The sequence below is a fragment of the Pleurodeles waltl genome, chromosome 6 (genome assembly GCF_031143425.1).
Source record: "Pleurodeles waltl isolate 20211129_DDA chromosome 6, aPleWal1.hap1.20221129, whole genome shotgun sequence".
Taxonomy (NCBI): domain Eukaryota; kingdom Metazoa; phylum Chordata; class Amphibia; order Caudata; family Salamandridae; genus Pleurodeles; species Pleurodeles waltl.
Genome location: NC_090445.1, coordinates 1,568,019,229 through 1,568,033,687, shown reverse-complemented (window position 1 = coordinate 1,568,033,687; position 14,459 = coordinate 1,568,019,229). Strand labels below are relative to the sequence as shown.

Here is a 14,459-nt window from a genome sequence, read left to right as displayed (position 1 = left end):
AGGAACTGTTATAATTCATTATATACATATTTTTATTAAAATACCTTTTCACATCATATATTCTCATGTTGGTATTATAATGGTTTACCCGTTCCTTGTCCCCCCTCCGCGGTTCCATGTTGTACAGCGTTCCTTCTTTGACAGTTAAGAACGTTCACTGTTTGTCAGTTGAGAACTTTGGAATTGAGGTTGGCTATCTCTAGCCATATGGAGAATCGCTAAACAAAGTAATTTTACGATTTCACATGCCTGCACGTCGTGATTTTAACAATTTTAACAGGAACCTAGCAAACTATCTCTCACAACATCTGTGGAAAACAACAAGACGTTAGGTAGGATGGGTAATCACCAGCTTCCACCTTTGCTCACTGACCAAATTCAAGAGGCCACTCTGAGGGACAAATGCCATGACGTGGCAAAAAAAGCCTGTGTACCACACAGGGGATGAAAGACGTTACTAAGCACGCTCACCTCACCAATCGGACGACAGAACACAAAACCCAGCTCATTGCCTTTTACATTTGCACTGAGTTGTCAATAGTGGAAAAGTGTTTGCTGTTGCAGGGAAACCGAACTGTCATTCCTCAGGTATTAGATCCTCAAGGGATCCATCTGGTGATTAATGAACACCAAGGGGGTGTCAAAACGAACATGCCCCTGTGGCAGAAAGTGTGGTTTTCGGACACTGACTGCAAAGCTGAGACTACTGTTGCCGGTAGCAGAATATACCTAGCGACTGGACTACCAGAACTCCCTTCCAAATTTTGAAGAAATACCATTTGGACCTTTACGCAAATGAGAAGCTAATTCATGTATGTCCATGTGGCGTACAGAGAAATGTGTATTTTACATTTCTTTTTTTTTCTTTTTTAAATACCATTTGTATTTTCAGTTTAGAATGCACACTCGTATATAAAAAGGCAAGGAAGAAACAGCAGCTCAGACTACGTGAACATTGATATTATTCAATAATTGCATTCTGGGTGCAGTACCTCCTGTCTTCCCTGTTTCACCACTGCACAATCCATCAAGAGTTCAGGCTTTGCTACTCTAGTACTATCTCCTTCCACCCCCTGAGGAAGGCTATGTAGGGAGCTGCCATCATAGTCCCTTGCCTCCCCATTCAATTTGTTGGCCACTTGCAGCTAATCTCAATATTCTTTGGGACTTTTCAGCCCTTCTCACTGCAAACATGCATACGTCCTCTGCCACCAACAATTTTGCTGCACCATTTCTCCAATGATCCAGAGGAGAGCAAAGTGGCTGTAGCCAATGTATAATGATTCTTCTTTTGGTGAACAGCATTGTGAGGGAGACAAATCCATAGCGGGGTTTAACTTGTTTTGGTTCAGGCCCAATATGTTGTGGCTATTGATTGTATAACATTACTCTCCGCTGCCCCATTGACAACAGCCACAGCAGCCATATACACATCCACCATAGGATATGTCCATATTGCGTGTATCAAGTCTGCACTATCTTGTTGACACCTTGGGCATGCCTTTGAGCAAGTCGGATAGATTCCACATAGAATGCTCGGAGTGAGATATGCTCATTCCAATATACAGGACTGATTAAAGTGGAATCTTGTGTTATGTGACAGTGCTTAATGATACACCAGTATTCTGTACCATCAGGCATCCATGGCCGGGCCTCAATATCTAGTTCCCACTACCATTGAATTCGGAGTGAGGGCTGTGAGAAGTTCTGAGTAAAGTGCTTTCTAAAAGCTGGCAACGGGTCTCTTATCCTTTAACATATTAGCAATGGTCGACATTGTGAAGGATTAAGTGGGAGCCCTGGAGAACCTTCCCCTGGGAGGCTAGCAGCTTTTGTACTTCTCACAAAGAATACTAAAAATGTCCCACCCAAAGATGAATCTGTGTCTGACCTCATCAAATGTTATGAAGTTATGTTCATCTTACAGGTCATCCAATAGTGTGCACCCACCCTCAGTCCACCCTGGTCCACCAAATAGCAACGGCTTACCACTGAAGCTTAAAAAGTGTCTGTATGTCCACGCCTACACCTGTCGGATCAAAGGGACCCACTTCATATTTTTTTTTTAATATACATTCCAAAATCTGTTATGTTAGTACCACTAGATAAGGAATATCCCGATTAATCTTTCTGGGCATCTAACATGCACATTGCAACATAATATTGGAGCAGCTATCAGAAACCAACATCCACTCTGAGCCAAGGGCATTATTCAGCCTCTGAGGAAAGTGATTCAACTGAGATGCTAGGTAACATTCAAAATCTGGAAGGGCCAACCCACCCTGTTCAAGTGGGTACTTAAGGGTGCCGAATTTATTCTAACTGTGAGCCCCAGCTGTCAGTATTTGATCTATTTTTTTAATAATGTTTTGGGTAGTAGCCTCATTACCCTCTAGAACCCATAAAGAAATCCAAAGAGCAGCAGCATTTGGAACATCGATACTCGTCCATTTAGGGACAGAGGAAGGTGTGTGCAGAAAGGATGGGAGTGGCCTATTCTTTTATCGATCCAGTCAATTCTCAATACTTAGTTGAGTATCTTCCTCAAAAGAATGTGCACTAGAAATCTCCAATTATTTCACAGATATGGTCTGCTGTAGCAACTGGTTTGCATTTGAAAGCCTTTTTTGCTTTTCTTAAAAGCTCCGATTTTCCTTCTCTTTTTTATAAAAAAAATATTGGAGAAGATGTGTGTAGGAAACTGGCTTGGTGTATGGTGGGTACCTATGAACCGTACACCTTATAACAGGTATCCCCTCTCAGTGAAATATAGGCAGTGTCTAGAAGCCAGGCTCTCTAGGGGTAGCTGTGGATGAGCAGCCAAGGCGTATCTAGGAGACACGCAAAGCTCATGCAATACCACTACATTCACACAGTACTTACACACAAGAAAGAAAGAAAACACCTGGTTGTACAAAAATAAAGGTACTTTATTTTTTTTAACAATATCAGAAAACACTGGAGAGGCAAACCTCCAATAGGAGGTAGGTAAATACACTATATACATACACTAAAAAAAACAGTAAAAGGCATTAAAAAAGGTTAGAAAACAGTGTAAAATAGCAATATGCAATAGTAGCCCTAGGGGGAGCCCAAACCATATACTAAAAGTGGAATGCGAACCTAGGGCCCCCACCAAGGAAAGTAAATCGTGTAGAGGGGAGCTGGGAGTACTAACAAACTACACAGGTAAGTGATGCAGTACCCCCCAGCGACCAGAAATGCAGGAGTAAAACACTGGATTTCCCCCAAAACCACCGCAAAGGATGAAAAGAAGAAAAATAAGACACCCAGAACAGCCTGCAAGGCACTAGCAACGGAAAACCGAAGATGGAGACCTGTGGAGGGAGGGGACGAAGTCCAGAACTGTCTGTGGAGTCCAGGGGTAGTAGGAGATACTACCCACCCAGAGGTACCTTTTGGAGTTGGTCGACGAAGAAGGAAGACAGGTCAGTACTGCAGCACAGAAGCGGGAGAAGAGTTCCTGATGTGTGCAAAAGGTGTCCCACGTGTGGAAGCTGAATTGCAGATGGGCGTCAGAGAAGGATTTCCACCAACAAGCATTGGCAAAGGCAAACGTGCGGTTGGAGGAAAAGGGGTGCTGTCGGGGACCAGCAAAGCCCAGGAGGACTCTACCCAGGAGAGGGAGTCACCGGGGAACCTCTGTCGCAGAAGGCCCACAGGAGCTGAGGCAGCACCCACAGGTGTCCCACAGGGCAGGGTCACAGAAGTCTCAGAAGCAGCCCACACAGCACCACAGAAGTTGCTCCCACGTCGCTGGAGGGCCACCGCAGAGGCCCAGGAGTTGCAGGAGGGAGTGCTGGGGGCTGGAGCTAGACGTCGCCTGAAGCTCCCTTTGGAGGTGGAGCAAACAAGCCTTGGCAGCTGCAAAGGACGCAGTGCACGGGGGTACTGTCTTGCGAGGAGTGGAAAGGACATACCACCACCAAAGTGCGACAGCTGGTAGAGAGGACCAAGGGAGACTCTCTGGACCACCACCTGTGAAGCAGGATCCGCGCCACTCAGGATGAGGGGAAATCCACGCAGCCGGTCGTCTATGCAGCCAGGTACCTGTAGTTACAGGTGAATGATGTCTTCACCCCAAGGGAGATTCCTTCTTCTTCTTCTTCTTCTTGTGCAGGCTGAAGAGTTGCAGTCTTCTTGGAATGCACACCTGAGGAAATGTTGCAAATCTGGCAGGAATTTCGGATATAATGTTGCAGAAGAGTCTTCCTCGTGGATCTGCAGCTTGTAGGGTTCCTGGGGGTCCAGTCGTAGTTTCTGATGCCAGAAGTCAAAGCAGAGGTTCCAGAGGAGTCCTGCATGAGTGTTGCAAGCCAAATCTGAGCCCTCCCCCCCCCAGAGGAAGACCCAATATAGCCCAGAGAGGGGGCTTGGTCACCTAACCAGGTAACTACCTATCAGAGGGTGCCTCTGATGTCACCTTCTGGCCTGGCCACTCAGATGCTCCCAGAGTTCCCTGCCAACCTTTGAATCAAGATGGCAGAACCCAGGGACCCTCTGGAGGAGCTCTGGGCAACACCCCTGTGTGGTGATGGACAGGGGAGTGGCCACTTCCCTTTCCATTGTCTTTTTTTGCGCCACAGCAGAGAATGGGGGTCCCTGAACTGGTGTGGACTGGTTTATGCATGGAGGGCACCAAATGTGCCCTTCGAAGCAAAACCAGTGGCTTGGACAGGCTACCCCTCCCAAGCCAGTCACACCTATTTCCAAAGGGAGAGGATGTTTCCTTCTCTCCCAAAGGAAATCCTTTGTTCTGCCTTCCTGGGCTTGATCAGATCAAGCAGGAGGAGGGCAGAAACTCGTCTGAGGGGTGGCAGCAGCTGGGCTGCCCGGGAAACCCTGTAAGAGTGGTGGTAGCAATGCTGGGAGTCCTCTAAGGAGCCCCCAGAATGCATGGAATCATACTTCCAATACTTGCAACAGCACTGGGTTATGATTCCGACATGTTTGATTCCAAACATTCCCAGATTCGGAGTTACCATTATGTAGCTGGACATACGTAGTGACCTATGTTTAGTACATATATAAAATGGCATCCCTGCACTCATGTAGTCCAGTAAAATAGACCAGGAGTTAGTGGGGGCACCTCTGCTAATGCAGGGGTGCCCTCACACACAGGTACCTGCACCCTGCCCTCTGGGCTGGGAGGGCCTACCGCACATGTGACTTACAGTGACCTGGTACAGTGAGCCTTAGTGAAACCGGGTGCGTGCACCCGGTTCACGCAGACTGCAATGGCAGGCTTGCAGAACCCTTTGCATGGGCTTCTTATGGGTGGCTGAATAGCCCAGAGGGGTCACCTGGAACCCTGAAGCCCTGGGTACTTAGGAACCATATACTAGGGACTTACATAGGGGCACCAGTATGCCAATTGTGGGGATACAAAATTACCAGCAACCAACATTTATAGGAGAGAACACAGTCACTGGGGTCCTGGTTAGCAGGATCCCGATGAACACAGTCAAACACACTGACAAACAGGCCAGGAGTGGGGGTAACCAAGCTAGAAAGAGGCTACTTTCCTACAATATGTATGCCACTTGATTGGCACAAGACTGAACGTTAGGTGGTTTACAGTGTGTTGAACAGCTTGAGATAGTAAAGAGTTGAAAGTAATACACATGAAAAGCCGACCAAAGGACTACAAGTCCACAGCTGTGACATGGCCCAGGACTTGGACAGAGGCCTGTCTTGGCCGCAGAAATGTACTAGGCAAACTATAGGTACTGACGCCACAGACGGAAACCATTTTTCCCCCCACCAAGTCAGTTTAAGATGTTTGTGCCACGTAAGTCGAGAACTCTCTACATGGCTGAGGAAACCTGTGTGCTACTTTTCCATAAGAATTAAACTTATTTCACGATTTGTGCAAGTAAATTAAGCTGAGAAAATTACCATGAGAACGTGAAGGACTGTGCGCAGAAGTCCATGGTGCTATAGGAGTATAAATTAGTCACATTTTAAGTTTGGCGTAGAGTGCATAATGCTTTAAAGGTCTCCAAGCCGTGATTTATATTATACTAGATTTTTTATGCAGTGCTACATTTAAGAATTAGTATGTTTGGATTGCGCAAACAAGCAAGTCTGATTGTGGGTTAGGTCTGGCAGCTGCCCGAAATTCTAACCAATTGTGGCCCGAAATCCGAGTAATTCCTAAGGTTTTGTAAAGCACAGGCGGGATTCTATAGTGGCACAGCTACTCACGTTTAACGAAGAAGATATTACATTCCTGCACATTCACCTTGCTACCAGTCGATTAGAGTTTGAAATGAACTCTGACCTGAAAACATGATGAGACCGTACAAATCAAAGTTAATCTAAACTGTCACACCAAGCTTGTTTTATAACCATTTAAGTGACGTCAGTCGTGAAATAAAAGGAAACTTTCCTATCAGCGTTTATGATAAGCATATCTATAATAATAATACCTGCAAAAGAGGAGCTGCCTTTGGACTTTTAGCAGGTTAACTTGTCATTGCTTAGAACATAAAAATGCATGTGAATATGCAAATTTCAGCGACCATGGTTAACACTAAAGGCTTACTGGAAACCTCGCTTGTTTTGATGATTTGAATAGTAACCACAAAGTTACAACCATATCAAATTCAGATTTGTTTAAAGATTTATTTTAGGGACGTGCCCTCACTACACCGGTTACGTTTCACTACGAAACCGGAACTTGCAATCCAAGGCTTATGATAGACATATATTATCAAAGATCATTGACTTCACTTTTAGCATCACAGACCAATCCACTGGCTACATCACTTCACCTTTGAAATCACTGATGACCTAGACTGTCATACCTACAAAACAAAGCATGCCTATGTATGGTCATTTAAATTTCACTAGGCTGCAGGTGAGATGTTTCTAAAAACATTTTTTTTGCTGTATGAAATGGACTAAGAATGTACTTTTAAACACATTAGGGAGAAATTGACAGTTAAAAAGCGCCATTTTGGTTACTGGCGAGGAATAAGGGACTATGCAGGGGTTGGAGGCAAAGCCTAGCCAAAGAGTAGGACCTGCATTCATTCACTGCGGTGTATGGCACAGAGGCTTATGCTTATACCCATACAGAGTCTCAGCACAGATCACTGCAGCAGAACAAGTCTTGCAGTTAACCACCACCGCGCTCTGCCTAAGGCCATGCAAAGTCCCAATCATATGTATAACTTTACTTTAAAATAGTTTTTTTTCATAGAAACTGAGTTATTTTTAAACATAATTTAACGTGTTATGAGAAAATAAAACCATAACATTTTCAGAATTAAGTTTTTGTTCAGTAATTTACTGTTTTTTTAATGACAGTATACATCCAACACCACACATGAAAATGCTTTGTGACGCCCTACTTCTACGTTCCTCTGATAGATCAGCAAAAACCACAACATGCAAAGCTCTGCTGGATGAATCAACCTTATACCTACATTTGTGCAAGTTCTTCAAACAAGGTTATTAACAAAAAGCTTTTTAAATGGAAAGTTTATCTGAACCATAACTATGCAATTGCTATCACTGGCTGACATATTTTACATGAAAAAACAAAGGCTAAGTGAAGTTTTTTGTCACCATTGGTTACACAACTCAAAACAGGTTAAAAATAAAACAGCTAAAATATAACCAGGGTTGCACAAAAAAAAAAACACTGAAATCACAAGTTATAACTAGGTCAGCTATAAATAAGCACAATAGCCATGCCATGCAGACCATAACTCAAACTGCTGCCTGAGATCAAACCCAATGTGTAGCTGTTAAAGTGCTTCATTAAGGCACCAAACAGTGTTTACCCTCTTTAAAAAATAAAAATAAAAGGTTTGCAAGCCCTATGCTGGATCTGCAAACCATAATTTGCAAATCTTTGACAGGAATCGAAAAATTGTGCAAAACTTTTTTTTTTTCTCTTACTTCACCAAAGTGGGTTACTTTGCCCCATCCCTCTCCATGGATCTGCGGGGTCAGTGTAGATTCACCCTGCCCCCTTTTTCTGCTAATTTTTATCACCACGGTGTCCAGTGCAGAGTATTATGTAATGGACCAAAACGTCCAGCAGGACAAAGCAGTCAAAATGCACAGCTCTATTGACCTGGCTGTCGAGGAAGTAGTGCTCTGTGAACGTGTGTACTGATGCCCACGTAGTAGTCTGACAAATATCCAGGAGAAGCACTCAGAAAGTATTAACGCAGTGGCAGTCGCCTTAGTCCTGGTGGAGTGAACCCTTAGGCCTTGAGGAGGCTGCTTCTTTAGTTAATGTAGAGCAGATCCTAATGCAGAGGACTATCCATCCAGGTATCGCTTGTTTCTGCATCACCTTTCCCTTTGTCGACCAAGAGAGCCACACAGAGTGATGGTACACTTGGTATTATTTGGTGCTATCACTGTAAACACTGAGTCCTCTCTTAGGATCAAAATGATGGGAGTCTCTCTTCCTCTTTCGAGGGATAAGTCGGAGCAAAGAAGGTTGGAAGCACAATGGTTTGACCAACGTGTAAAGGGTTCACAACCTTTGGTAGGACTGCAGCTTGAGTCCTTAACACAAGTATGTCTGGAAAAAAGATGGTACTGGTATGCTGGACCCGAACAGCCTTAAGTTCACTTATCAAGCATGCAGATGTTAATGCAACCTGTGAGACCATTTTTAAAGTAAGTGCCATGGACAAATGTGCACTGGTTCAAAATGGGTACACATTAGGCCCAGAGAAACTGATTTTAGCCCCACTGCGGTATCACAAAGGGCTTAGGCGGAAGCGTGTAAAAAGTTTAAAAAAATTAATCACAACCAAAGATTTGAAGGACAGCTGATCTGTTAAGTGAAAAAAGACTGGAGGGGCTTAAAGTTAACCTTTAACTATTCTCAGAGCAAGTCCTTAATGAGTCAAAAACAAATCAAACAACATTTGACAGTTTTGCCTGCAATGGTTACTGGCAGGTAACACACCAAACCACAAACTAGTCCCTGCATACACAGATTTCACTGAAGGATGCATAGCTGGCAAAATAACATCAATGACCTTGGGAGGAAGATCAAAGGTTATTGCCACTGAATGACCACGTACAAGTGGAGCACACTCTGGTGCAGGACTGTCCTGCTATGACAGGAGGCCCTCGTGAAGCCGCAGCCTGATTAGAGGCCTTCTGGCCCAACCAAGAGCAGCTTGGCTGATCTGGGCTAGAGTCCTTTGATCTCCACCTACTACAGATGAGCTTCCCAAGCCAATAGTAAAGAAGGACCAGCTTTGGGTAGGGAAGTGAGCGGGGTCTACTGCTGACCAGGTTGAATATCCTGGAATCTTTGCAGAGGAGGAAAGCCCCTGAACTGCACCATGTTCAAGACAGATCCTATAAAAAGAAGTCCTTAAAAGGAGACATGTATGACTTTTGTTTGTCAAGAACCCTAGCGATGTCAGGAAGTATGCAGTCATACAGGGGTGTCTACAAATGACTGTGGCAAGTGGGCTTCCAACAGCCAATCATCAAGTTAGGGGAAAAATGGTATATCCAACCTTGTAACATCTGCATAGACCTCTGCTATCACTTTCGTGAACACTCGAGGGGCACTGGTAAGGCCAAAGCAGAGAACGGCAAGCTGAAAGTGCCCCTGGCCAACCTTGAACCAAGTCTGTAGTACTGCAAAATGGGCACATGAAAGAATGTGTCCTGCAGATTCACGGCTACCCATCCAGTTAGCCGGATGCAGGGCTGACGGAATCTGGGCCATTGTGAGCATTTTGAATTTGTTTTTCCTCAGGAAAGAATTTAGAAGGGAAAGATCGAGAACAGGACTAAGGCACCTATCCTTCTTCAGCACAAGAAAACAGTAGGAGTAACAACCCATCCCTATTTCCGAGTCTGGAAAATTTTTGATGGCCCCTATGGACAGTAGAGCTTGTAACTCTTGAAATAAGATTGATAGGTGCTCCTATGAAAGCCACACTAATGTGGATGGAAACGGAAGAGTGTTGAAAAGGAACAGAAGGGTACAGCACTGTTAGACGATCTGAAGGACTCGAAGGTCGGATGTGATTGATTGTCATCCTTGGGGAGGGTAGTTGTGCACTGCTAATGGCAAAGTAAAGTGGCTTAAGGACTAATGCCACAGGCAAGGGGATTGAGAGTGTGTCTCTGGTGAGCTGCAAGATGTCTGCTTGATCCCTTTTCCTGGCCACAAAACAACTCAGTGGCTGTTACAGGGAAAGGGGGACTGGTGTTGGCTAAACACCAACCCTCTGGAGTAGCCTGGTAATGGTCAAAACTAATGAGGAAATTGTCAGGGTAGAAAGGCCCAAGGATCTTGATGTGGCCCTTACTTCATTGAAACATCAGAGGGAAGGATTAGTCTTTGTGCCAAAAGGGTGGGACCCATCAAAGGGACATCCATAATGTACCCCTGCATATCTCCAAAAAAGCATAACTATCTCATCCATGGATGCCGATGGAGCACCACACTAGTGCCAACCGCTCACCTCAAGCAAACAGTAGTATCCAGAGCACCCCAAACCACTTATTGCAGTGAATCTTGGCCATCTTGAATCGTTTAAGCCAAGCAGGATTTTAACAACTCTGGGACTGACAACAAGATCTTGCTGGTCATGTCCCAGAGGGTGCGAGGACAGTATCCTAATAGGCAGACTGAAATGATCAACCTCAACATTAGGCTGGCGGAAGAGAACATTTATTTCTCTATTAGCTCAATGCATTTCAACTCCATGTTTGGAGGGGCGATGAGGAGTGTTTTAGGATTCCCTTTGCTGGAAGAAGACTAGACCACTAAACTCTCAGGTGTAGGGCACATTGTGAGAAAAATCAGGTCAGCAGATGATGGCCTGTGGCCTCTGGAAACCTGTCTGTTCACCGTTGTGAAAGAGCAAGGCTTAGATCAGGTGCCCATAAGGGTGTCAGGGCTTCATTGAATCGACGTAAGGGCTCAGATGAGGCTGGCCGGCTTAAGATGCAACAACTTGGTAAGGACATTTTTCTTAACTTTAACAGAAGGTATTTGTAGGTCTAGGACCCCAGCTGCTTTTTTTTTATTTATTTTTTTTACAATTTTTACAATGACAAAGGAATCTCTTTCTTCTGTAGGGAACTACAATGTAACTTTAATCTTTGATTTTTCTGTGAATTTCATTTTTTTATTTTAATGTAATTAAGATGTTACTACCATTAGATATTGTGCTATCCCCAATGATGGACGTAGACCCGCGGTACACAGCCTCTACTAGCAACTAATGCTGAAATTGGTCCACTATTATGTAAACACGTTTTGAAATTCACTCTAGATCCTGCCTTGGATTATAAGCCATGTAAATTTACTTATTGAACATTCTTTCATTGCGTGAAGGCGGTTTTTTATGGTATACTTGTCAGGTGTCTGCACTTTAATTGAACCCCTTGCCAATGGGCATATCCTTTGCCCAAGCGCCACAGTCTTTTGGTACAGGGCTTGGCCTTTGATCAAATCCTGCGCCTAAATCTTCCATGCCCCCAGTGTCTGCTAGTAACGGTTTATGAACTATATTCTTAAACCTCCAAATCGCTGCCAGAGCAAACCTTCCCTACTTTCACATCCAACGATTATCTGCCTAATTCAGAAAGCAGCATCGCCTATTTATGAACAGCGAGAAGGGCAAAGGTAAACAAAAGCTTTTGAGCCAATCAAATTTAATTTTACAAACACAATCAAGTTTGTGAACCAAACTGCCAAGATAGCTTCATTTCTTCCATTGTGGATTTTTCAAAAACGAACAAACAAATGTATATCAAAACAGTCAAGAAAAAAAATCTGGTTCAAACTCTATTTCATGTTATGTTTGGTATAAATCTGCCCACACGTTTTTTAATATGAGGAGACCAAACATTCCTACGAACGTCCGAGTGGGGATGTCAAGGTTTGCACTCCTGGAAGCATATGCCCTCACCTGTTGCCTCGTTTTACTAATCTGCACAAACTCTAGGAACTACGAATTAGAGGTGGGCGGGCTACATCCCAAATTGTGTTCTGGTTTGTTCAACGGGGTCTATGATATTTGGAATCAAGAAATGATTTTAATACGTAGTAAGCATCACAATTAGAACGACAGACTTCATATCGCCGACTCTACAAAAAAGACACAGAAATACATACATTTAGTGTGCAAAGTCTGTACCTGTGTGAACATTTATTCTATGTTTCTTTTACCTTCAAAGACATTACCTTGTTTACATTGACAATGTAACAGAGGCTGTGCATTTTATCGCAGCTAACGGAACAATAAGTTCAACAGAAAATATGTTTTATTTTTGACCTTTCACAACACTCCATAACCTTTCTGCGCTGAATAACGCCAACAATTTAAAAGCGTACCTTTGTAGTTTTATGTCTGCCCTCGTGAAGAATCAATTCCTCAGACAAAATCAGGCTCCGAGCAGGGTTACACAGGTCCAAAGGCTGCAAAACACAATGATTGTGGTAGCAAATTAGTTAATAGGTAATCAATGAAAAAAGTAATGGCCACAGCTTACAACCAAGCACAAGGACTGCTAACTGAACAATACAGCAAAGGCAAAGTTCTGAAGCAGAGTTCAAAGTAATGGAAAAAAAAGTATGAAAGAAGAAAAAAAACTACAAACTTAACACCTACGTCATCGTGCACAGCTATAAAAAGAATATCTCTGGTGCGCAAACAACTATACTTCTGATTAAAATGCGAAATCGTGTTGAAAACGAGAGTTCCGTTTTGACAGCTACGCAAACAGGATGCTTGACCACAGCTTCAGCTCGCATTTAGCTTTTCATAAGCAGCGACTTCTTAATTCAAGTGTTTTACAATGTGAACAAATCGTTCACTGTTTTAAAAGCAGTGAGGTAAGAGAACTAGTTTTTGTATATATCCTAGCTTAAGCTATCCCAAACAAAACAGACAAGCAACCAACTATCTATTTAGACATATTTAATTGTTGACTCTATGGATTACTCTGCACGAGCCACAGAATGCCCATGTGTGGCAGAGACAAGATCAACTAAAATCTTAAAGTGGGGGTAGAGGTGTGGATGCCCTGGACTGACCAGAGGCCTGCAGACTGGCTATATGGAATGCCAAGAGGTCGGGCATTCGCATACAGACGCAGCAGAGGACCACATAATGGCCGTACAGACAACAGAGTCACGCTGGCCACGTAAACTCTACAGAGGCCAGCACACCTGCCCTACAGAAACAGCAGAGGACCACAGACTCGGAATATGGAAGAAAGACTTGCAGACATGCTTGATGAGGCAGCAGCTTTGACAATGGGATGGAAAAGCCCGGGTAATTACTCGAATGATTTATAAAAAAAAAAAAAAAAAAACAGAACTGCAGACTGGCCCTTCTAAGGCAAGGGAGGCAGAAGACGGCAGACGTGCCTCAGGGATGGGAGGAGAGGCTCTAAAAGTTCCAATGCAGTAGACAACCCAATATAGATGAACCCATCTTATCACAGGAACTTACAGTGAACTGAAAACCGAATGTCAAATAAGGGATGGACTATCGGGAAATAATACTTAAAAAATAAAAAATAAATAAGATCCAGTTCCTCACTGCCTAGTTCTGTCATCTCATCATCACAAAGTCGCCAAGTTAGGCAGAGGAGTGACAATCCAGGGAAAATCTGAGCGAACCCCTAGAGGTGAACTTGTGCACCATGCACGAAACTTCCACCCAGGAAGGTGGAACAAGTTATAGCCAGAGGAACAAGGGTTAACTATGTCCCCCTGAGTGAATATGTGCAGCCAGCAAAGCAAGAAAGGGCGACTAGTCAATCAGCAATAAGAGGTTACCAGACAGAGCCTAGAACCCTGGGATTAGCAAGGACCCCCTTGAGCTGGTGTAATGCACAGAGCGTAGCACTGGTGGTCTCTTGCTGCATAGTAAGTGGTGCCAGGGATGTGTGCCCTGAGAATGCTGACATTACCTACAATACCATTTGGAAGAGGAAAAAAAAAAAAGGAATCAGAGCTATGAGAAAAGGCTTTACCAGGGCAGGAAAATAATTGGTTTCCCAGGGTTACATATCAAGACTGAAGGAGACAGAGGGAGGACAGATGATCCAGGAGGTGATTCTCATGGGGCCATAGGCTGACTGAATGTGTCCCTGCCTGAAACAAAAGTAGGACTCCTATGTTAGAGTTCGGCAAAGATAGACAGCAAAAGCCAGTGACTTATGCCGAACAGCAAATGCTGGTGAGCTTTTTCTACATCTGCTGCCCTGATCCCACATACAGAAGTGAGTAGTAAAGGGCCACAATAGTCTTGAGAAAAACATCAACCTCTAAGAGCAAAAGAAAAGTGAATGTGGAAGAAGAGGCCTTCTCTCGCTTGAAGGAGTAAGCCCAAACAAAGTACACACTATCAATCACCTACTGACTCAACATCACCAACACAAAACCCTATGCTAGTATCTGTAGATTTGAAATCAAG

At 43.9% G+C, this 14,459-nt stretch overlaps 1 protein-coding gene across 4 annotated transcripts in view; it reads right to left on the bottom strand.

Annotated features, from left to right (window-relative positions):
* Window positions 1-14,459, bottom strand: part of RGS3 (regulator of G protein signaling 3) — an 805,262-nt gene that overhangs the window by 269,382 nt on the left and 521,421 nt on the right. For all 4 annotated transcript variants that reach the window (XM_069241285.1, XM_069241286.1, XM_069241284.1 and 1 more), the window contains one exon: window positions 12,368-12,451. In XM_069241285.1, coding sequence (XP_069097386.1) covers window positions 12,368-12,451 — 84 coding nt within the window. The remainder of the gene's footprint in view (window positions 1-12,367; window positions 12,452-14,459) is intronic.